This window comes from Macaca mulatta, chromosome 7 (assembly GCF_049350105.2).
Source record: "Macaca mulatta isolate MMU2019108-1 chromosome 7, T2T-MMU8v2.0, whole genome shotgun sequence".
In the NCBI taxonomy this organism is placed as follows: Eukaryota; Metazoa; Chordata; class Mammalia; order Primates; family Cercopithecidae; genus Macaca; species Macaca mulatta.
In genome coordinates, this window is record NC_133412.1 from 143,154,215 (window position 1) to 143,178,316 (window position 24,102).

The 24,102-nt window shown below is 45.4% G+C and overlaps 1 protein-coding gene across 14 annotated transcripts in view; it reads left to right on the forward strand.

Annotated features, from left to right (window-relative positions):
* SMOC1 (SPARC related modular calcium binding 1) overlaps positions 1-24,102 on the forward strand; it is a 150,438-nt gene that overhangs the window by 91,222 nt on the left and 35,114 nt on the right. For 8 of the 14 annotated variants that reach the window (XM_028851625.2, XM_028851626.2, XM_028851627.2 and 5 more), the window contains exons 4-7: positions 3,784-3,883; positions 5,981-6,028; positions 20,456-20,545; positions 22,470-22,550. In XM_028851625.2, the coding sequence (XP_028707458.2) occupies positions 3,784-3,883; positions 5,981-6,028; positions 20,456-20,545; positions 22,470-22,550 (319 nt within the window). The remainder of the gene's footprint in view (positions 1-3,783; positions 3,884-5,980; positions 6,029-20,455; positions 20,546-22,469; positions 22,551-24,102) is intronic. The other 6 variants (XM_028851628.2, XM_077941300.1, XM_015143982.3 and 3 more) reach the window with 1 other exon arrangement.

Here is a 24,102-nt window from a genome sequence, read left to right on the forward strand (position 1 = left end):
TTTTATAGGACTTGGAAGGAGCTCCCAGACTGGGATTTTGTAATATGGGCTCTCTTCTTTGGAGCCTGGACTGAGAAAAATGCTGAGGGCTCTGCAGAGAAAGGAGCTGTGTTTGGGCCTCTGGGCCAGCTGGGGGCTGGGAGACAGTGTTCATGTGCCCACTGGGATACAATGGGCACACTCAGTGAGAATGTGGACCCTCTGAGCCCAGAGGTCAGATTATATCCCCAGAAACAAAGCTTTGGGCTTAGCCTCTTACTCATGAATTTGCTTCTGTCCCCAGTAGCCTTGGCTGGGACTCTGTGCATGCTTGAGAGGAGGTGGCTTTCGAACCAGCCCGTTCTCTGCAGTCTGCTTGACTGCAGTGCCCAGCTCCCGCAGCGCAGCACCGGGCCAGAGACACAGCCTTGGGCGATGGACTTGAGGGCACAGTCCTCATGGAGACAGAGGCCTGCCTTGGCCATGGGAGTCAAGGTCCCTGGGAGTGAGTCAGCATAGCCATTCAGCTCCTGGGACAGGTTTCCCCAGAGGTGATTACAGGCCAAGGAGGAGAAAGCAGCCTGCCAGGCTCCATTAAATTGCTGCCACTGGCGAGGAACTATCTCTAGGAAATATCCCCTGTAGGGTGGATGGAGTCTGAAGGGATCAACTCCACATTTCCAGCAGCATTTCCCACCCAAGTCTGTGGAGGTTACTAGAGGAGATCTGGCCTTTGAAAAGGCCGGCTTGCCAGGCATTTCTGGCACAGCTGAGAACAATCCTTACCACTGCCACTCCATATGGTGATTACAGGCCAAGGAGGAGAAAGCAGCCTGCCAGGCTCCATTAAATTGCTGCCACTGGCGAGGACTATCTCTAGGAAATATCCCCTGTAGGGTGGATGGAGTCTGAAGGGATCAACTCCACATTTCTTTTTTTTTTTTTTTTTTTTTTTTTTTTTTTTTTGAGACGGAGTCTCGCGCTGTCACCCAGGCTGGAGTGCAGTGGCCGGATCTCAGCTCACTGCAAGCTCCGCCTCCCGGGTTCACGCCATTCTCCTGCCTCAGCCTCCCGAGTAGCTGGGACTACAGGCGTCCACCACCTCGCCCGGCTAGTTTTTTGTATTTTTTTTTAGTAGAGACGGGGTTTCACCATGTTAACCAGGATGGTCTCGATCTCCTGACCTCGTGATCCACCCGTCTCGGCCTCCCAAAGTGCTGGGATTACAGGCTTGAGCCACCGCGCCCGGCCTCAACTCCACATTTCTAGCAGCATTTCCCACCCAAGTCTGTGGAGGTTACTAGAGGAGATCTGGCCTTTGAAAAGGCCGGCTTGCCAGGCATTTCTGGCACAGCTGAGAACAATCCTTACCACTGCCACTCCATATCCGGCCTTCACTGGGGGCCAAACAATGGACTTCCTTACCTTCAGGTTTGACATTGTTATCCCCATTTTATAGATGGGGCTCAAAGAGCTGAGTGATGTGTCCAGTTCATAACTGGCTGGACCAGGATTCAAATTCAGGTCTGTCTGGATTTGTTTCCTTTCCACCATTAAGGCTCCTCAGAAAGTAGCGTTGACCTGACCCGAAGATATTGCTGTTGGATGAACATTTGGGGTAGCAACCATGACCATGAAAAGAAGTGGGCGTGGGACATACTACTGGAGTAAAGGCATTGATCAGAAGACCCGAGCAGCATCTCAGATGCAGGAGCTGCGGGAAGTGCCTCATTTATACAACATGCACCTTTGTGGTAGGAACAAGGGTCCCCCTATCTTGTCTTATCCTTGATTTCTGTTGATAGGTCCATGGTGAAACAACTCGTCTTGGGGGAAATGACAGTGTTTGGTGCCCACACAAGAGCAGAAGCCTTTCTATAGCTTTTCTGCCTTTGTGATAACTTTTGGATTTCACCCAGGCTGTCAGATCTCTTGTCTCACTGCTCCCTTCCATCCCTTACCACTCAATTTGTATGCTATTACTGTCTAGCCTTGATTCCAATATGTCCTTGATTTCAAGAGGCACATTTTCTTCACACTTTAATATCTTTGCAATTGGCACACATCTTATAATTGAGATCTACATTTAATGTAGTGGGGCTGTTTAAATTGACATTGCAATTTTATAATTGATGGAGACCAAGAATTGAGGAAATATGATAATGGATGCCTTTATTCAACCCATCAATCACCTACAATGAATGTCAGGCATTCTGTTAGATTCTGGGAATGTAGAAATAACTAGCATGCAGTCCCTGGGGTCACAATCTTGAGAGGGGGAGTGGACTGGATAAATCAACAGCTAGAGCTCACAGTGATAAGGGCTCTGATTTGGGGGGCCCCAGGGTGTGTGGGAGGATCAGAGGAAGGAGGCAGGGGAAGCTGGGACTGCTTTGAGGAGGTGTATCACAAAGGAGGAGGGGAATACGAGGGATTAGGAGTAGGTGGGAGATGGGTTGGGGAAGGGCATTCCAGACAAAAGGAATAGTTGGAGCAAACAAAGACTAAGAATCAGGAGAAAGTAGAATGTGTTTAGGAGCATCAAAGGGTTCTGTGGCCAGCGTGGAGGGTGTGTGCCAGGACATGGGCATGAAATGAGGCTGCGGGAATAGATGGAGGCAGATCATGGAGGACCTTGAGTGCATGCCAATGAGTTTCATCTCTATCCTAGATCCCAACATGAATCACTGAAGGATTCTAAGCAGGGAAGTACGCCTCACTGTGTGTTTAGGAACTCCAGATTGAAAGCAGGATAGCGGGGTGGGGCGGGAGGTGGTGGGTAGGGCAACAGCTACTGGAAGAGAAAGAAGAGCTACGCTGAAGGATGCAAAAAGCCTTATTCCTTTTTGCTGTTCCCAGGCAGGCAGACCTGATCTTGGAGGCTTGAGGAAGATCACACAGTGGTGCAGCGGGGCATCTAGAAATAAACCTGCAGGTTTTACCCCCTTGCCTTAACCTCATCATGTGTGCCCTCATCTCAAGAGAGCCACAAGATCAATAGGCAAGCTGATCTATGAATGGATGCTGGGAAAAGCTAGACAAAGAAGAAAAGCTTACCACTGGTCTCTGCTTGTTAAAGAAATGTCATATCAATCTGCAATGGCGACATTCCAACTTTTACTTGCCAAATTAGTTCAAGGGTTAGAATTTTTGACTGGGTGCAGTGGCTCATGCCTGTAATCCCAGCACTTTGGGAGGCCGAGGCACGTAAATCACTTGAGGTGAGGAGTTCAAGACTATCCTGGCTAACATGGCGAAACCCATTTCTACTACAAATACAAAAATTAGCCAGGTGTGGTGGTACATGCTTGTAATCCAGCTACTTGGGAGGCTGAGGCAGGAGAATCGCTTAAACCCAGGAGGCAGAGGTTGTAGTGAGCCGAGATCATGCCACTGCACTCCAGCCTGGGTGACAGAGTGAAACTGTGTCTCAAAAATAGGGTGGGTTAGAATTTTTTATAATTGGATAGGAGCGTATGCCAGTGCTGGAGAAAACAAATGTACAGGTATTGGTGAGAATCATCTCAGGAAAAACACAGTATGATGCAGGTATAAAGTGTGAAGAGGAGTAAGAAAGAAGTGGGTGAATTGCTGTGGTTTGCATGGGCGTCCCACAGCAAACATGTACCCAGTGCTGTTCAATGACTGGACCACCCATGAGAGACACTCTGGAGACAGATGTGGGGATGAGAGGTGGAAGGTGCTCTTTCACCATATGGGTGATGCTTTGAAAGGGGTTGGAGATGAGTCTTGATATTGTGACAGAGACTTATGGTTTTCTTCCGTTTTCACTTCCCTGAACAGGTGCAGTGCCATACTTACACTGGGTACTGCTGGTGTGTCACTCCGGATGGGAAGCCCATCAGTGGCTCTTCTGTGCAGAATAAAACTCCTGTATGTTCAGGTACCGTAGGGAGGGGCGGGAAGAATGAAAAGGGTTGGAGAGAGACCCGTTGGTTGGTCTCCTGCAGCTTGTGGGAGAACCTTTAGAAGGTTGGTGGTGGTGGTGATGAGCCTTTTTCTAGGTCAGGGAGGATTCTACTCTAACATGCTTGCTCAGAAGTCAGCAAATGATAAGGTATGGCAGTGTATGCCGTGTGTGTGTATTTACGGATTTTGAGTTTAGATTTTTGGTTCAATGCTAAGCACTGGCTGTAACCTCATAGAGCTGTGGTGGCGTGTAAGTTACTAGCTTGTGTGCTGATTCTGATTGCTAGTGGCTCTTGAAGTGCTTTATTGAGATGGATTTTGAGACCACCTGGGAGCTCAGCATCAAAGGCTGTGGTTATCAATTAGTGATAACCTGTCCTGAGAGCAGGAGAGGAGAATGGTGGCTTCTGTGTCATATACTCACCACCCCTGAAGAATGTAATGTAGAGAAATGGAAAATCTTCATAACAGTGGCCCTTAAATCTGACTGATCACCAGCAGTATCTGGGAAATTAAAGAGAACCCAGATATTGAGGCTTCCCCTTGTACATTCTGATCCAGGAGGCCTGGAGGGAGACCTGAGGTCCTTGTTTTTATGAAGTCTCTCAGGTGATTCTGATGATTAAACAAGTTAGCAAACTATTGCTTTATAGTGATCCGTTGGGTTAGTCCATAGCAAAAATTAAGTCCTTTCTATTCCCAACTTAATAAGCAGAGAAATTGTGCTTTTAGGTCCATTTCATGGGATTGTGGATTAGGGATTTTTACAAGCCCCACAGTGTCCACCTCCGTTCAGATGGTAAAAGACTCTGAGTCACTCCCTTAATTCACTGTGTGGCTCAGCTCTCTCAAAAAAGCCTGTCCCACCCATCAGCTGATTCATATTTCTTCCTATCTGTGTGCATAGGGTTTTATTGATTTTCTTATTTTTCATTTTAAGTGCAAACAAAGTATAAAACATTATGCTAAAACCTATGGGAAATTCCAAAGGCTGACAGTCTTGCTATCATAGCTTTTTCTACTTGCTCTGTTACATGAAGGAAAAAGAAAGTGGAAAGGGCTATTAGAATCTACATCGGGAAACCCAAATTTACAGGTCGAAAAGGGAAGTTTACTTTATTTGTGGTTTACATGGAAACTAGAAACCTTAATTGGGGTTGGGGTAGGGAGGTACAGGAATTAGCTCTCCTTTCAAATGACCTGGAAAGTTTCATTTAAAGCAAACAAACGACTAGAAACAAACCATGCAGGATAATATGTTTGAGTTCTCACAAAACTGGTACGTGGAGAAGGAGTATGACATGGATTAGGGAAATAGAGATTCTTTTCTTTTGGCGGGACTCCACAGATGCCCTTCTGTGGGTGCACCGGTTGTACCCTGCCTGTGTGAGGCTGGACCTCAGCAGAAGACAGGTGCCACAGGGTCAGGACTGGAGGAGGGGGTGCACAGAGCACCCTAGTATATGCAGGGCAAATGCTTGGGCAAACATACCTGCTACCCGCTCCTGGAGGAACAGGCTGTGTCTAGAAAATTGTTTCCATGCCTTAGACTGTTTTGGCCCATTCAGTACAATTGGGCCAACAATTTTCTACTTAATGCAGATGGAAAATCGCTGATTTCCTGTCCTAACCAGCAAGGGATGTCAATCATTGCCTTTGCAGTAAAAGGGAGTTTCTTTTCAGTTGGCCTTGCTGACTGAATATGGCTCCGAACATGGAACTGGTGAGAAGCTGGGGAGATGGGGGTGTAAATGTGAGGGGCAGATATTGGAATTTTCAACGGGAGAGTTATATGAGTGTGGACTTTTGTAAAAATGTGGTCAAGACTGTTACCAGGGAACCTAGAAATCATAGTTCATCTCAGCAGTGCTGGGTTATCAGTGACATTGATGTTAAACAAACCCCACTCAACATGTGTATATGTACTGACATTGTATATAATATTCTTAGATGTGTATACAATACATATATACATGACCATATACTCATAATATCAGGTTTTGCCAACTCTTTGAAAGAAAACCGCAATGCATTCTGAGTGGCTATGTTTTTGTTTCCCTTCTCACCCAAGGTTCAGTCACCGACAAGCCCTTGAGCCAGGGTAACTCAGGAAGGAAAGGTGAGTGGAGTTTTATGCTTTATCTAAATGTTTGCTTCCAAAGATGGTCCAAACAGGATTTCTTAGATGAGATAGAAGGATCTTGGGGTGAAAGCCTAATGTGTCCTGCAGAACATCTTCTCCATTCTTATTCCATGTTTCTTCTCTGAAGCACCTAAGGTAAGTAAGGCTCATACAGTGATGGACACCAAGCTCCCAGAATTCCCGAGGGAGGTGAGTGAGTATAGAGCCCAAAGCTGAGAAGGACCTTTAGAATGTGAGCCCTGGGAGTCTTGGTTCCGTGGGGAGCTCAGTCAATCAACTACCAGTATAGCCAGCGTTAAACCAGAGAGGATGAGGAAGGTAGGGTGCCCAAGTCTGCCCTTGACTCTCTTGTTGTGTAAGCACATTTGGACATTTTTCCCCCTTCACTGATCCTCCTTCATAATTGTCCCAGCACATCCAGATTCTCTTCACTAGGGTGAGGTGGCTTTGTGGGTGTGCGACCTGTGCAGTTGTTATCCTGAAATTCTGAATAATTCTGTCTTTGAGTTCCATGGGACAGTGAAGAGGCAAGTGAGTGGAGGAGAGACACATCACATGAGTGTCTGCTGAACCTTGTCACCCCATTAGCACAAAGCTTTTGTGAGGTGTACTATGTGTCTTCCACAGCATGCTTAAAATTTTAATTTTTCTTTATCTAGGACAATACTAAGTAGCAAATTAAAATAACACCATGACAAGGTAAGAGAGAGAGACTATGGAATAAAGGACAAAGCTTTGTATTTTAGTGCCTTGAGTGGCACTTTTCCCTGCTTTTTGAACGAGAGGCCCTGCATTTTTACTTTACACTGGGCCCCACAAGTTACGTAGCTGGCATCTGTCTGAGGGCAGTTTATTGGACCAGCCAATATGAGCAATAGGTCCCTGGAATATGCTGATCATAGTTTTTAGGATGGAAGACAGTTGGAGGCTTAAGATTCACTGCCACTGACCTCCAGGACAGCATACGTGCAGAGCTGGTAGTTGAATGGAAAGCAGGTGTGCATTTCATCTTGTGTGCCGCCTCTCCAGGACTCCCATCTCAGGCCGAGTTTGAGCCTTCCCACCTGCATCTAGGCCTTGGAAACTACATGCTCATCAGGGCCCATGTGGAGCCTTGGCCTTGCTGAGGGTCATTGTGAAGTTCACAGGCTTGTCCGGTGCACACACAATTGCAGGGAGACCAAGGTAAAGCCCTGGGCCCTGCCTCCAGTGCTTATGCCATGGGACAGGAAGAAGAGGCGAAGTCACCCACTCTGAATGCAGGAGATAAGGATCTGGAGAACCTGCTGCCCCCAAATGCAGGTGCTCCAAGAAGATGTGGAAGTGGAACAGGTGTTACCACCACCCACCAGAAAACAGGGACCAATGGGCCTCTGGGCAGAAATGAGAAAGTGGTTGGAAAAGGGGAGAAGTGCTTCTTCAGGTCCTTCCCAGGGCAGGAGGAAACTGCCATAAGTGTCGGTGGTTCCCTCCTTGGTGGGGAAGTGGGGAGAGAATCTACAAAGACCTGAAATCACCAACGCTGTGAGTAGCGTGTGTTTACTGGGACTGGAAAAGGAGGATGCCTTCAGGTTTTCTATTGCGTGTGTGTGTGTGTGTGTGTGTGTGTGTTTCTAGCATAGCATTTTTAATTTTTATGTTTTAAAGACAAGATCTCACTATGTTGCCTAGGCTTGCCTCAAACTCCTGGGCTCAAGCAATCCTCCCACCTCAGCCTCCCAGGTCGCTGGGACTACAGGCATGCACTGCTTTTAGTTTTGCTTGTTGTAATGGGAATCTTCAGGAACATCACCTTTATTCCTGGGCATGAGGTCCTGGTGGTAGGAAAGAAAAATTGGCAATCATGCCAAACTGACCACCCAGATTCCCCTCCTCCTAAAGGATCTGAGTATATGATGCTGAATAAAGTGCACACACACTAAACAACTGCCAGCCATGGGATTCTGGTTCTTAAACTGGACAGAGAAGTGCTTTCCAGGGGGATGTGGCTTTGCACCCTGTGGACAGCAATGAGAGACAGACCCGTGGTCATCCCAGGCTCTCACTGGTCCAGTTAGAAGAGGCGGCGGGGAGGGTGGGGGCTGGGGATGTCAGTTTACAGTCAACAGTGAGCACCCTTTGTTCCCTTTTACAGTCGAGCAGTGAGCACCCTTTGTTCCTTTTTAGCTCTAGGGTCAGCTTCCAGAGCCAAAAGAGGGTAGAGGAGCCTGATTCCTCCAGGGGTGATGCAGGAAATGGGGGATAGAATCTGAAGCCTTTATCTCAGAGGGATAAGCCCTTCTCAGTTCCCAGCTCTTTACTCCCTTGCCCTGGATGGGTCCCTTCCTCCAAGGTGGCTCTGCAGAGGCTTCCTCTTTTGTGCAAAGGTCAGGACAAGGCCCTGGTGGGGAATGCTAGGACTCATTCTCCCCTGGAGTCTTAAATTCTATTTAGTGGCCTCTCTTTCCCTGTACTTTGAATGATCCGATTAGGTGTTGGATCCTCTTCTCTTTGTCTCCTGTGGGCAGTGCAGTGAAGAGCAGGTTCGGGCCACCTGTAGGACGCCACACCTGAAGCCACACCTGTCCAGGAAGCTGGGGTTTGAATGGGGACAGGGTGCGAGAGGGCATTAGTAATATCCTGTGTGGACCAGCCAAGGTTCCTCTTTCAGCTGCCACTTAAGAATGGAATGTGCTCTGGAAGGCAGCAGGTGGGAAGACACAAAGGCCCCTTGTCTGAACTTGTGCCCACACACGGGTTTTCCTAGGAGGCATCTATTTCCCTGAGGCCTGCTGCAAAGAGGTGCTAGGTCTGCACCCTTGTGCAGGGTGAGGGGTATGGCCAGAAAAGAGGTAGGGCAGAGGTCTGGAGGTGTGAGTGGTAGGGGACGGCAGGGCAAGGACAGGACCCAGCCTTCTCTTTCCCTAGCTTCTTGCCTTTTTAAATATCCTCCCCTGACCGGGCTGGGAGGGATTGGCTGTCCCTCCCAGACTGGAAGGAATGAAAAGATGTATTGTGTGACCACGGAGAGTCTGGTCGCCAGCCAGGAATTAGTTCTCTGAAGGAGAGGAGGAGAAAGGCAGAGCAGAAGGAGGCTGGGGGAGGAGGCCCAGAGAGACAGCAGAAGGAAGGGAGGAGGGAGAGAGGCTGGGTTGTAACAGGTCACAGCCATTTGGTCCGAGACAGGATGCCTGGGTGGCTGTGGCTCCTGGATCCACAGGTGTGGGGCCCCAGGGAAGAAGTGGGGGAAGGAGGGGGAGGCACTGTTATCTTACCCAGATGCACGTGCTCCAGGACGGGAGGAGGGTCAAAACTTCAGACTATTTACTTAATCCCTTGGAATGTCCTTTCCTCACTCTGTTCTTTGGGCCCCTTGTGTTTAACGGACTCCTTTATGGGCACATGTGTGGTAATTAACACGTGCAGTGTAGGTCCTGGACCATGTGTTTGAGTTTCAAATATCCATTGATCTGGGGCAATCCCATCCTGGCTGCCCCCTCCCCTTCTTATCCTTTGGTCCTGGCCCTTAAAGAGACGTGTGTGTGTGTGTGTGTGTGTGTGTGAGAGAGAGAGAGAGAGGGGGACGGTGCACATGTGCATTCACATGTGTTTTATGGATGCTACAGAGGAATATCAGAAGAGACCAAGAGGGCCCCAAACAGCCCCTTTAGCTCTGAAAATGCGCTGCTAAAAGAGTTGAAGGCTGAAGAAGTAGAGATAGAGGTAAAGTTTTGGTTTTCATTGGAGTCATCCAAAGGAAAGTAGATGGGAAGCAGAATGGTTTCAGAGATCAAAAACGTATCCTGCAGCAGCTTTACCTGGCTGTACCAAGGCCTGTGGATTTTTCTGATGGGACTCTTTTTGGGGTCTCAATGCTAATTACCCTCGGTGATTTGAGGAGCTTCCAGGATAACTGAACACAGGTTCAGGGGCTGGCCCTGCTCTTCATTGCTTGTGAAGTGCAAGGAGGGAAGGAAGTTCTTAGCCTCTGGTGGGATGAAGGGGGGCAGTGATGAAGAGTGATTAAATGAAAGGATATGGAAAAGCACTTGTGAAATGATTTCTGGCAGTTCTCTGTGAGCTTTTGACTTCTCAGTGCCCAGAACATCAGAGGCCATGGGGTGATGCTGTGATAAATGGCATGTGAAAATTTAGGGTCACCAGGAATTTTCTGCAGTTTGCATTTTTCCCCTAAGAAGTCTGGGAGTTAGTTGTTTAAAGAAACTAAGAGAAAAATAAAAATACTAACAAACTCTGCTAAACTTTTCTGCACGGGCTTCTGTATTTGTCAAGCTAATCTTGGAGAGGGGCAGAACTTCAAAAATCCAACCCGCCTTTAATTTGCAGAGCTTAAAAAGAAAATCTCCCACTGGCTGTTCCATAGTATATGCTCCAAGTAAAGAGTGAGTCATATTTATTTCTCCAAGGTCCCTGTCTGTTTCTCTATTTTTGGAGCTGGGTCTACAGGTTGTTGCCAACTTGGAGAACTTGTCACTCAAGCAATGGATGGAGCAGCTCTGAGCGGCAGGCTTAGGACAGGGACAATGGCTGGCAAACATCCCAGACGCAGGGCACTGGGTGGCTCCCAGCCTCAGCCCTCATGAGGTGTTAGCACACCTGAAGGAGGGGAACTTCATTGCCCTGAGCCTGGCAGAGCCGTGTTGGGCTGGCTGTCGAGGGACATTCCACATGTGAAACATCACTCCTGCTCACGTGACTTAAATCTCTTCCCTACTACCTCTTTTTTCTCTTCCCCTAGCACCCCCAGGGGTGTGGGAGGCTGAATCTGTAGCTGATCTCTTAGCATTGCCATCAGATGGGCTGGGCTGGGTTTGGATGGAGATGGGCAGCTGATGACCTCCATGCTGTTGGCTTCTGCTCACATGGCTTTTCCTGGAGAAGGATTCACTCGGATTCTTTGCCTACTGAAACAGAACTGCGCCTGAGCAGCTCCAAGCCCGAGAGAGGCAGCTCTTTTGCTTTCTGGTTCTCCGAGCTGCCTCCACCAAGCCTGGAATGTTCATATACCAGCTTCGCAGAGGTCAGTTTCAGAAGGGGTGTGCTTGTGTGCTCACACATGTACCATGTCTCCCTCCTTCCCACAGCTAACTGCTCCGCCAGCTTGGCTCCAGCTACTCAACCCCCTCCATTTTGGCCCATATTCCAGGGTCTCTGAAGAAAAGTTTATGCATGAACAGCGCTAGACTGAGAGTTTGATTTCTTGCCATATCCTCATCTCCAAGGATTGAGAGAAAATAAGATTTAGGGATCTGGAAAAAGCCTCTTAGACATAGATTCATTTGAATCCCTGGTGGTATTAGTAACCATTGATATTTTATGCTTGGTGCTCTTACTCAGCAAATATTTATGGAGAACTTACTAAATGTCAGGCTTGTTATCGTCACTAAGGACCCAGGGATGAGTATAACAGTACAAGTCCAGGCCTCACCTCCTGGAGCTCTCATTCTAATGGTTCTTAGCCTTTTATGATGGAGGTTATTCATCTTCAGGTGTAGGAAAATCCTCCCGGGGAGCAACAGGCTTCTGTAAGCTCGGGGAAGTTGCCACCTCTGCAGGGGAGGGAAGGCAGGTGGCCCCTCCAAACAGCCCTGTGTGGTAGCTCCTGTAGCCAGAGCCTCTAAGGAAAGCCCCTTGGAGGGGGTGGCCTGAGCTGAGCAAAGCCCTCTGCCGGGTTCCTGAGCCCTCTGACTAGTGCCTTTGTGGGGCCTCTGAAGTCCAGGTGAGAGAGCTCAGAGCTTGTCAGGCCAATGAGAATATGTTCGTTTGCTCCCTGCTCCCTGCCTAAGTTCCAGTGTGGCACAGCAGCTTGCAGAGAGGCAGGGATGTGGGCACACAGGTGGACAGGCCTTGGGCCTGCTTCTGACCCCTGGTCTCCAGCTCGGAGGGCCACAGAGTGCGTGTGGTAAAGGCCGAGGAACTGTCTGTCACTCTCAGGTTCCATTGCAGCGATCCTGTGCTTACAGAAAGAAACATGTGAGATTCAAGGGCTGTTTATTCTCAAGTTTCTTCGGAAAGGCAATGGAACTAGTAATAGCTGAAACAATTTTTAAAAAGAAAAATAAAGTGGGAGGAATCATTTTACCTGATTTTAAGATGAATAAAGCTAGAGTTTTAAAGATAGTGTTCCTCCACAAATAGGAACAGATGCATAAATCAATGAAACAGAATAGAGGACCCGGAAATAGACGCACAAGCAAACGGCGCTGTAGCAGTTGGACATCCACCAAACAAACAAAATCAACAAATCAGCCCCAAAGCCTCAACCTAAACCTCAGGCCTGATACAAAAATTAATTCAAAATGGATCACAGATTTAAATGTAAAATGTGAAGCTATTAAAACTTTTAGAAAAAAACAAGAGAAAATCTTCACCACCAAAACATGATAAAATAGTGTATATAAATTGAACTTTAAAATTCACTCTGCAAAAAGTGCTGTTAGATAATTAACAAGAGTGACAACAATAAAAAACTACAGCCTGGGAAAAAATATTTACAAACTGTTTATCTAACATAGGACTCATATCTAGAATAGATAAACAACTCTTAAAGCTCAGCAGTTAAAAAACAGTTTAATTAGAAAATGGTGGCCTGGCATGGTGGCTCACACCTGTAATCCCAGCACTTTGGGAGGCTAAGGTGGACGAGTCACTTGAGGCCAGGAGTTCAAGACCAGCCTACTCAACATGGTGAAACCCTATCTCTACTAAAAAAAACAAAAAAACAAACAAAAAAAACCACACAAAAATTAGCCAGGCATGGTGGCACGCACCTGTAATCCCAGCTACACAGGAGGCCAAGGCAGGAGAATCACTTGAACCCAGGGGGTGGAGGTTGCAGTGAGCCAAGATTGCTCCACGGCACTCCAGCCTGGATGACAGAGTGAGACTCCGTCTCAAACAAACAAACAAACAAAACAAAAAATTAGCCAGGCATGGTGGCATGCGCCTGTGATCCCAGCTACTCAGGAGGCTGAGGCAGAAGAATCACTGGAACCCGGGAGGTGGAGGTTGCAGCGAGTGAGATCATCCCTCCAGCATTGGTGGCAGAGTGAGACCCTGTCTCAAAAAGAAAAAGTAAAAATTGGCCAAATGCACAAATAGACATTTCACCAAGGCAGACAAACAGAGGGCAAATACACACACAAGAAGAGGCTCAGCATCATTAGCCACAGGAAATGCAAAATAAGTCCATGGCAGGATGTCACTACATATCTATTAGGAGAGCTGAAAGAAAAAGTAGTGCCAACACCAAATGATAGTGAGGCTGCTGAGAAACTGGACCTCTCATACATCGCTGGCAAGAATGTAACATGGTATAGCCACACTGCAAAAATACTTTGGAAGTTTCTGAAAAACAACTAAACATACATTTACCATATAATCCAGCGGTTGCACTCCTGAGCATTTATTCCAGAGAAATGAAAATGTATGACCACACAAGAAAACCTATACACGAACAAGAAGCAGCTTTATCTGTAATAGCCGAATGTAGAAAAAAAAACAAACCCAAATGTCCTTCAGTGGGTGAAACAAACTGTGGCACAGTAGTACTGCCCTACCCACGGTCAACCATGGGCTGAAAATATTCAATGGAAAATTTCAGAAATAAACAATTTGTAAGTTTTAAGTTGTGAGCTGTTCTGAATAGTGTGATGCAATCTTGCACTGTCCTGCTCCCTCCCACCTGGGATATGAATCATGACTTTGTCCAACATACCCATGCTGTGTACCATCCCTGTCACTTGGGGCTGGCTCTGTTACCAAGTGGATAGATTGCAAAATGAAGAGGGATGAGTACAATACAATCAGATATCCTGAGTGAGAGACAGTATTCATATAACTTATAAAAGTATGTTGTTATAATTGTTCTGTTTTATTATGTTATTATTGTTTATACTGTGCCTAATTTACAAATAAACCTTTATCATAAGTATGTATGGGAAAAAAAAGAATGTGTAGGGTTCGGTACTATCCACAGTTGAAGGCATCCACTGGGGGTCTTGAAAGGTAACTGCTGTGAGTAAGGTGGGATCCCCTATCCATCTATACCATGGAAAAATACTCATCAATAAAAAGGAATGAATTGTTGATATATGCAACCACAACTTGAATGGATCTCAAGGGCATTATGCACATGAAAAAAGCCCGTTTCAAAAGGTCATATATTGCATGATTCCATTTATATAACAGTCTAGAAATGGCAGCATTATAGAGATGGAGAGCAGATTAGTGGTTGCCAGGTGTGAGGAATGGGGTGGAGGAGGGAAAGTGTAACAGTAAAGGTGGCACAAAGGAGATCTTTGTGCTGATGGAATAGTTCTAGGCTGATGGTGGTGGTGGTTACCCGAGTCTACACATGGATAAAATTGCAAAGAACAATACACAAAAATGAGTGCATTTAAAACTGGTAGAATCTGAGTGAGGTCCATGGATTATACAAATATCAGTGTCCTGATTTTGATTTTGTGCTAATTATACCACCTAGATAATTAAAGGGCTTACCCATATCATCATGTTAACTGTAAAGCTGTTACCATTGGGGAAAACTGGGCAAGGGGTACACAGGACCTCTCTGTATTATCTTTCCTACTTCCTGTGCATCTATAATCATTTAAAAATAAAAAGTTTAAAAAACATTAGCCGAGTCTTCTGTGTGAACCCAGCCCTGATCAGACTCCTCTGCTGCCGGTGCTTCCTCTTCCTCTTCCATCCCTGGTTTGCCTTTTCCCCAGCCTTCTGTTTTTGCTCTTATTCAGAGGACTGTAGAGCTCGAGGATGTGGGAACTGCCTGCAAAAAGGCAGCTTTCAGCTTGTTTTCACTTCTTTTGGGAGGGAACATGCAGGTAGGTACATGGAATATAAAACACTGACCTCCAGCTTTGGAAAGAACCTGACATGCCCGACCACTTCTGCTCTTACAGATCAGAATCAGGAAAGTTCACCATCCATTTCTGAGCCTCGCTGGTCATGGCGCATGCATCTCAGAAAATGTTGAGGTGGCCTAGCATTCCATCCTCCTCCAGGTCTAATTCAGGGCAGGCTCTTGAGGGACTTTTGCAAACAGACACGGTTGCCTCCTTACGATGCCCAGAATGAGTCGTCTCCACTTCCACACTGAGCCTCAGAGTCACATGTGGAGAGGGATGATGGCTCTGGCATAAATGTGGTCCCTTCAAAGCAAGAACCTTCCAGCACTTCTACCAGGCTGAAGTTTATCTCCATGTATTTTTCAAAGATGGACAATGGCAACCTGAAAGAATATGAGGGAGGGTCACCAGTGATGGACATGGTTTGGGGAGAGCCCAAGAATTGAAGGGGACTTGGGATTGTTGAGAGACCTTCCACATCTCAGGATGGGGGAAGTGGTTTCTTTTTTCCTCATTCTCCAAGGCTTCTCAGTCTCAGAGACCCCAAGAGATGCATTAATACAGATTCCTCCTCTGGCCTCTTTGAGACATTTGCTTTTGAAGGACCTGGAAGAGAAAGCTCTTTGTATGTGGCCAGAATAAACTCATTGTACACCCAAACAATTAACTCCTCAATGGACTTGCCAGCCCCTTGAAAGGCCTGGCCCTGCGTCCCTGGACCTCTTGGGCTCTATTCAGTCCCTTAAGCACACCAATGTTTTTGGGTTTTTGTTTTGTTTTGTTTGTTATTCTGAAAAGTCTTTCCCTGAGAATAGTCTGAGAGGATCAACATTGTCCTCAGCCCGGCATTTATCTCTCCTCGTCAGCGAATGTCAATCAGGAATCAAAAAGCCAAACAGAGGAGGCTTTGAACGGTGTCATCGGGGGTCGAAGTGACTTCCAGCTGTCTGTGCGTGGGCCAGGCCTTCTCGCAGGGCAAGGAATTGTGCTGTCACACAAACCCACTGTCTGTATAGGCTCACAGAGCCCATGCGGGGGCTGCAACTTTCTGGGCCTGCACCTGCAAGGACAAGGCATGACTGGGGGTTGGGGAGTCTCCGGAGGCCAAATTCCAGGGCTCTGGGACCAGGCAGTTTCCAAAGCTGCTTGCTGCCTCTGGGACCTTGATCAAATCACTTACTTGCATTGTTACTCCATTCTCTTTTTATCTGCCTGGCTTCTCCCTCCGCTCTGGCTAGTGGTGAGAATAGATGAGGAAAGCTACCTGCCAGGAACTGAGTGTTGCAAAATGTGGCAATACTATTATTACTGTTGCTCTTGACATCCTCCGTGAGAATGCTTTCAGTTTGCCTTATTTATTTGTTTGTTTTCGTGTTTCCAAATTTGCCTTTTTTCTCCCTCCCTGTAAGAAAAAGGATAATCTTTGAATTGGCTTTTTTTTTTTTTTAAGTGTTTATCCTCTTCTAAATCTGAAAGATTATTATAGTGTTAAATACTCTCTGAGGTCCAAAAGAATCGCGAAGAATATGCACCAAACATCATCACATACATATACAGATTCAGATATATTTTTCTTTAAAACGGATGGAAGAGTCTTCCCCCAAATTAAGGACCACTTAATCTAGCTGCTGCTGCCTGATGATTTATTTGTGATGACTTGGGCACACCTCCTTTTTTGTTTTAATAGCTTTATTGAAGTATAGTTTACATACCATAAAATTCACTCATTGTAAATGTACTACCCAATGAGTTTAATAAATTCATAGTGTTGTACAACTGTCACCAGAGAACATCTCCTTCACCCCCAAAAGCGACCTTGAACCCATTCACAGGTATTTTCTACTCCTACCTGTAGCTCTAGGCACCCCCGGATCTGTTTTCTGTGTCTATAGATTTAGCCTTACTAGATATTTCATATAAATGGAATCATGTGATATTTACATCTGGAGTTTTACACTTAGCATAATGTCTTTGAGATTCTTCATGTATATTGTCACATGTATTAGTTATTTGTTCCTTTTTAATGGCTGAATAGTATTCTACCATATGGATATATCACAATTTATCTATTCACCCGTTGACAGACATTTGGATTGTTTTCATTTTGAAGCTTTAATGAATAATGCTGCAGTGACTATTTCTATACATGTCTTTGTGTGGACATGTTTTTATTCTCCCAGATGGGTTCTAGGAGTGGAATTTTGGGGTTGAAAAGTTTATGTTTAGCTTTTTAAAGAGACTGTCAAACTCCTTTCCAAAGCAGATGCCCAGTTGTACATTTTCACCAGCAATGAACAGGGGTTCCATTTCCTCCACATCCTTACCAACACTTAATATTGTCTATCTTTTTATTTTAGCCATTCTAGTGGCTGTTTAGAAGTATCTTGTTGTGGTTTTAATTTGTACCTTCCTAATGATTAATGATATTGGGTATCTTTTCATGCATTTATTAGCCATCCGTATCTCTTCTTTGGTGAAATGTCTGTTAAAATATATTGTCCATATTTAAATAAGGTTGCTTGTTATTGAGTTGTAAGGTTTACCTTATTTTCAATTTAAAAACTTTGATAGGATTTTAATTTTGTAAACCCAATTTTAAAAGTAAGCAGTTGAATAAGATGGTTTGCACTCATGGAATTATAGATACCCTTTAATAGGCCTTTAAAGTGTTTTATACCTACACAAAAAAGGGTCCCTTTTGTGGGCAAGTATCCTTCAGTTTCAGAAGAGGATATTGCTATCCAGAGAAGTAGAAGGAGGGGCTCAACTTATCCAGAGTGTTAGATGTATTCGATGTAAACTGTTAAATGTAAAGGGGGAATTGGAGTGTGACTCCCCTTGAAACTGGGAGGCAGGAGCACACATAGAAACTTTGCTCTCTCCCCAGGACCCAGTGTGAGGCCTGGTGTTGCTCCAGGGCTTGCCTGGAAACAGAACTGATGTAGACCTTGGATCTAGGCCTTGGACTTGTGTTTGGTAGGAGAGGTGCTCTTATTTGCTGGGTCAGAAGCCAGGAGCCCAGGTGCCCGGAGATGATGGTTAGAGGGTGCTGTTCGCTTTGGCTTGGCTTCCCAGCCTTTGAGAATGCTGGATTTCACAGGTGGTTCCTGGCAGCAGGGCACCTTGTCTTTTCTCACTTCATAAAGATTTCCACTTAGGACCTCCCTGTGGCAGACCAGCTGTATCTCTTCACCCTCAGTGACCCTACCCTGCAGGAAGATTCCTTCCCTGCACGTGGCTTTATGCTTCATGGGCTTCTCTGACTGCATCTGGGAAATCTGTGGAACTCCTTGACCTGCAAAAGGGCAAAGCTTCCCCAGAAAACTTTCTTTGCCCTCCTTGAGTGCAGACCACCTTTGCCGATGGCTGGGCCAGATGGGCAGTCCAAGATTTTCATCTGGATGATGGGAGAAATAAACAGAATGTTTTCAGTTATCTTGCTCCAGAGAAGAGATACAGCTCTTGTGATATGGGAGGATTTTAATACCTACATTGAGTATTAAAATATTACATAAGCCATATGCACTTGAGTTCTCACTATCATCCCTCTTGGAATGTTTGATTTTTCACTTTCCCTTTGTTAGCCTGTAAGACTCCTAAAATGAAGCCACCCTGTGTGGAACGGCTGAGCACACTGTGCTGGACTATTTAGACTATGAACTCTGTATCCGGCAGGCACAACCAAATGTGCATTGCAGCTGCCAAAAGACTCAATTCAGTGGCTCATTGAATTCAATGGAAAGAGGTGTTAATAGAGTCAGGGGAAGTGATGCTATTAAAAAAATGACATTGTGTGGCTCTGTTCTGTGTTTATTCTCCCTCAATGACTTCCAGATCAAACTCACACAGTTTGGCATCAAAAGATGCCTGTTTTGGACTCCAGTTTGAGGCAAATAACATATCCAGCATAGATACTCTTCTCTTCCTGCTACATCTCATTTCTTGGGATGATTGTCAGATGATTCAGGATCACTTTGGCTCCTGCAAGAGTTGGGTCTTAGTGTCAGTATATGAGAATAATAGCAGGGTTAGGTGTCACACGACTGTCAGCTCAGCTGCTGGCCTCAGCCTCTAGCAAGGGTTAGAGTCTCCATAGCTCTTGAATCTTAAGCTCCCAAGGGTGAGATGTTGATGCAAAAAAGAGATCAGGACTCTGTATTCTCTCTCCCTCCCCCAGTAAGATGCAGGAAAGTCGGCCAAAGGTACTGAGAGCTCCAAATGGTAGAGAGTTGTTATTATTGATGATCTGACTGGCGTCACAGAGACTATCTGAGAATGTGCATTCTGCATAAATAGTTAATGCTCCGAGAATATAGTGTTCCATCCTAAAAGACCTCTAAGGGGCCTTGAGAAGAGAAGGATGGTATAACCATCAAACCACCTGGGACAACAGTGCTCCCCTTCCCTCCTCACATGGAGAGAAATCTCTTAAACTATGTATCCTTAAGAGGGACAAAGATACCCTCTCCCAGCCTTCTCTAAGAGGGTAAAATTATTTCTTAGGGGATGAAAAACACTCATTTTACATATGAAGCAAACATACATATACAGTTTATTTGCATTACTAAAATTTCATTAGGGAGATGATTCAGAAAAAATTACCTAAAAATGCTCCTTAGATGAGTGATAATGGAAAAAAGGTTGAGAAACATGGCTCTAAGTTAAGGTTTTCGGGGCCCTGATGAAAGAACTCAGAGTCCTGGAAGGTAAATAAACAAAGTCTGCACTAACTCCTGACCTGCAGAGGTTCTTGCTGTGCAGAGAGGACTGCCAACACTATTAGAATGATAAGCATTAGGACTTTGTTACTGGGAGCTCCCTGCTCCAATCATCTATGTTAGAAATTTCAAAGCAAGTGTAGGGTGATTTCTGCAAAGTCCCATGTCCTCTCCCAATTTGCTTGCCCTCCCTCTTATTGGGAATTGGGGTGTTTGCTATTTCACAGTTAGAAGTATTCTAATGATACCTGATTCTCTTCAATTCAGTGTGCTGGAGAGAGAATGGTTCTTCCTACCTTCTTATCTTTTTTAGGTGAGAGTGGAGAAACAGCGAGGAGATTGGAAGGGAATAGCACATAGGTCTCTTGTTTTCCTTGAACTCTTTAATCAGGGCCACCGAGCTGGTAGCTTTAGGGCAGGAAAGGAGCTGGGGACACCAGAATTTGATGCCATAAGGATTGCCAACCTTATCCTAACATGCTTGGCCATAACTCAGGGCTAACTCAGAAGATACTGCCTCCCAGTTTTCCTGTGGGAACAAGGGCCAGCAGAGTCATACTGGTATCCTCAGATTTGTGAGAAACGGTTTCCCAAAGCCATGAAGCTTTAGCTCCTCTCGTTCATGCCTTGGGGTGGTGAACACAAACCTGGATTTGTTTTGCTCTTTTGTCTGTCTGTGGTTCTCTTTTCCTTCTTGCCCTTTTCTTCTTTTGTTTCTTTATCTTTGGTCTCTTCACTGGGACTTGGCCGGGCCTTGTACAAACCCCAACCATTCAACAGTGCTGGAGAGTAGATAGTATTTACCTCAATAATGGTAGTCTCCTTTCGATTCTTTTTAACCCTCAATTCAGATGACGGATCTAAGCCGACACCCACGATGGAGACCCAGCCGGTGTTCGATGGAGATGGTAAGCTCTTGCATTACTTCGGATGTTCATTCTCCCACTCATTTTCAGGTTTGGGAAAGGTCTTAACGCTGGATGTTTGTTTAAGTTTTATTATTATTATTTTCTTTTTTAATTTCAATTTTTCCCAGTATAAGCTGGGTTGTTTTAACCTTTTTAAAAAATGCAAATCCTCCCAGGAACTGGTACACTCTCCACTTCTGGAAGGGCCCTCTGTTCTCTCAGGCTTCCTGCCTGTCTCCTGGTGTCCAACAATAACACAGCCTGGACAGACCCTTGGAGCTGCCAAGACCCAGGAATCACGGCTGAGAAAGATAGGCCGGCAGTGTCCCTTCAGTAAATTAATTGGCACTTACAAGTGTCCACTCTGTGCCTGGCACTGTGTGAGCCCCTCTGGGGGATGAAAAGGAGGTTTGGAGATGTAAGCCTTTGCTCTCAAGGCAGCTGCAACTCTTAGAGTGCTTTATGTGTTAAATTACGTGGTCTCCGTTCTTATTGTCGTAGACATTTACGGAAGCAAGAGATCACCATGGTCTGGGAAAAGCTTTCGTGAAGAGCCAGGACTTGAGCTGGATCTTGAAAGTGGAGGGGAGGAGTCTGGGTGTTCCAGGCAAGGGGCTGGCATGGACAAGAGGGGAATGAGGTAGGGATGGGATACAGTGAGGAAAGTCACAGGAAGGAGATTGGCCAGTGGGATTGATTTGTGCAGGTTGTAGGGACGTTGAGAGTTGAGGCAGGACATTTTGGAGAAGAGAAATTCTAGGTCAAGAGAAATTGTGGCTGATGGCAAAAGAGAGGCTGGAAGTCTCTGGAGGCATAGAGAGGATAGGAGTGCAGGGTGCAGAAGGTTTAAGTTGGGGTGCTCAGGGCCTGTACTCTGCAGTGTACTGTACTGAGTATTCCATATTCCCCTGATGAGGAACTGGAAGTTTGGCAGAGTAAAGTCTCTAAAATATGACAATAAGGTTGGGATTTTAGTGCAATATGTAGCAAACTGAGCAGCCCCTAGCTAAGTGTATCCAGTCCTGGATCATGAGACCGGACAGAGAGACAGAAGAATAAAAAGAAATCATGCCACGGGTTCACGCTGTGGCTATGGATGTCCCTAGCACAAGCTCAGTTCTGAGGAAGATTGAAATGTACAATATCCTTTACAGTCAGCTCACTTATGGGAAGGTTTGTATGCTCATGTCTGAAAGTTTAGATGTAGATGTCTCTGTGATCCACAGAGGTCCTGGATCATTGACAAGTCTGGGACCCTGGGGGTTCAGGTGAGGGACAGAGACTGTCTCATCTTGGGAGACCTCCCCAATACCCTCATTGAAGGTCACTCCACAGTATACTCAGGGTCACTTAGGATTCCCGCCTGTCCACTGAGTGACCAAATCCTGGAGAGCCTGGAGGCACCCTGGCACTCTCTGGATGGAGGAATCCAGCCTCTGCACATGAGAAGCCATTAGAAAGGGGATTGAAGCACACATGAGATGCACTCCTTTCTTTCCCATCTGGAGCAGTCTCGGCTCAGCCTTTTCCTCTAGAATGGTCTCTGTGGTTTGTTTGGCGTTCATTTGTTGATTTATCCCCTTTAAATCTTCTCCCAGGGAAGCAGCTGAGAGGGACTTGGCTTGGCCCATGTTCCTTACCTCCTGGGATAATATTTTTATTCCTGGATGGAGTGCTCAGCACCTCTGCATTCTGACCACTCTCTTCCCAGCACAGGATGCCCTGATCAGCTCTTATGAGCTGCTGGGGAGAGGAGCTTCCGTTGTGAGGAAGGAAGGGGAACTGGGAGGAGTGGATGTGGGAGAGAACTGAAGCCTCAATGCCTCAGACTTTGAAAAATGGCTATTAAGAAGTCTGAGGTTACACTTCCACTCACATGGTCTCTTTGCCCAGACTTTTTCTCTCTCTTTTTCCCCACCCCTAGAAATCACAGCTCCAACTCTATGGATTAAACACTTGGTGATCAAGGACTCCAAACTGAACAACACCAACATAAGAAATTCAGGTAAATAACCTTCCTTGGATTATATACGTACCCAATTCATCCTTCTTTGCCCCATGGTTCTGTGACTTCTTATTGTGTGGATTTGGGAAAGTCATTTAATTTGCCTGGTTGTCAATTTCTATAGCTATAAAATAAAGAGATTGAATGTGTTAATCCCTTCCAACTTTAATTTTATTCAGTTATCATCTCAGGGATCATCTTTCTTAGGTCGTTGATCCTCTTAACAATTTTTTTGACTATATATTGTAATATTTTGATTAACTTTCCATATGCCATGCAGAAGAATTTGAAAGAAGAATGACTGGACATAAAGAAGTTGGACTTCAATCCTGGAGGGAGTCGATTCTGTGTGTTTTGAAGGCTCTAAATAGCTGCTTACAGTCATGTCTTCTCTGGTCTGATCTTCTCTGGTCTGATCTTTTAGGGGGTCTTGTGAGTGGTCAAGTTTGAGCACTGGCCAAACCCCTTGTAGAAAGATGATAATTTTTGAAGGGTGATCATATTTGTAGGATTATTTTGTAGACTCTGTTTAATATCAGTAAAGTCCATTTACTATCAATAAAGACTAAATGTTCATCAACAGGAAAATGTGTTCACAAGCCAAATCTGTATCTCTATCAAGGAGGATCATCTTTTCAACCAAAGACTTCATTATGAGAAATACCACTCTGCATAATTTATGCCTGGTTGTTGAATTTAGCCATATCATCTTTTCCTTATAGGTGGCAAGACTATGGATAAAAGATATATGACTTTGAACCAGCGGGCAGAATTTTACATGACCATTAATTAATGAGTGTCCTGTCATTGGTCCCCTTTAAGTTGACCTGTTCACCAACTCTGTCCTAATGGTGGTAATGTGGCATTAGAATGCAAGGAATGATATAGACCAGGAGGTGAATTCAAATGCCATCAGTTGAGTTCCTCTGTGACTTGGGCTTGTCAGTGCCTTTTCATGTGTCTGTTCACTGATAAAAGTTGGAGATATGGGATGGTGGAGTGAAAGGAGACTGTGAACTCCCTTGAGTCAGTCTTTGACAGAAGAGTGCAGTGATTAAAGCACAGGCTTTTAAATTAGTGAAACCTGGGTTCACAGTCTAGCTCCAACATTTAGTGACCCCAGTCAAGTCATATAATTTCTTTGAGCCTCAATTCTCATTTGTAAAATGGGATCACAATCTCTCCCTCAACGGACTATGGTTAAACGTTAACTAAGTTAGTGTCTATATGACACTCAATTGATGCCTGGCTAACTGATAAATTGTAAGTACATGTATTTACTATTATCATTATTATTGGTATGAAAAATGGGAATAGTAATGATGGTGCTTATTTTGAAAATTCTTCAATCAGAAAGAATTTATGATTGTCACCTTAAGCAAAGGCATCTATTAGGCTTCTTCTTAGGACCCCCTCCATTCCCCTTTCCCTGTTAGGCAAATATAAATCAAATAGAAGTGGCTTTGGTTCCTGTAGTGCCTGATGGTGGAAGTAACATTTGCAACTGGTCTCCTAGTCCCTGAGGCCCTGAAAGGTCTGCAAGGCCCCCATG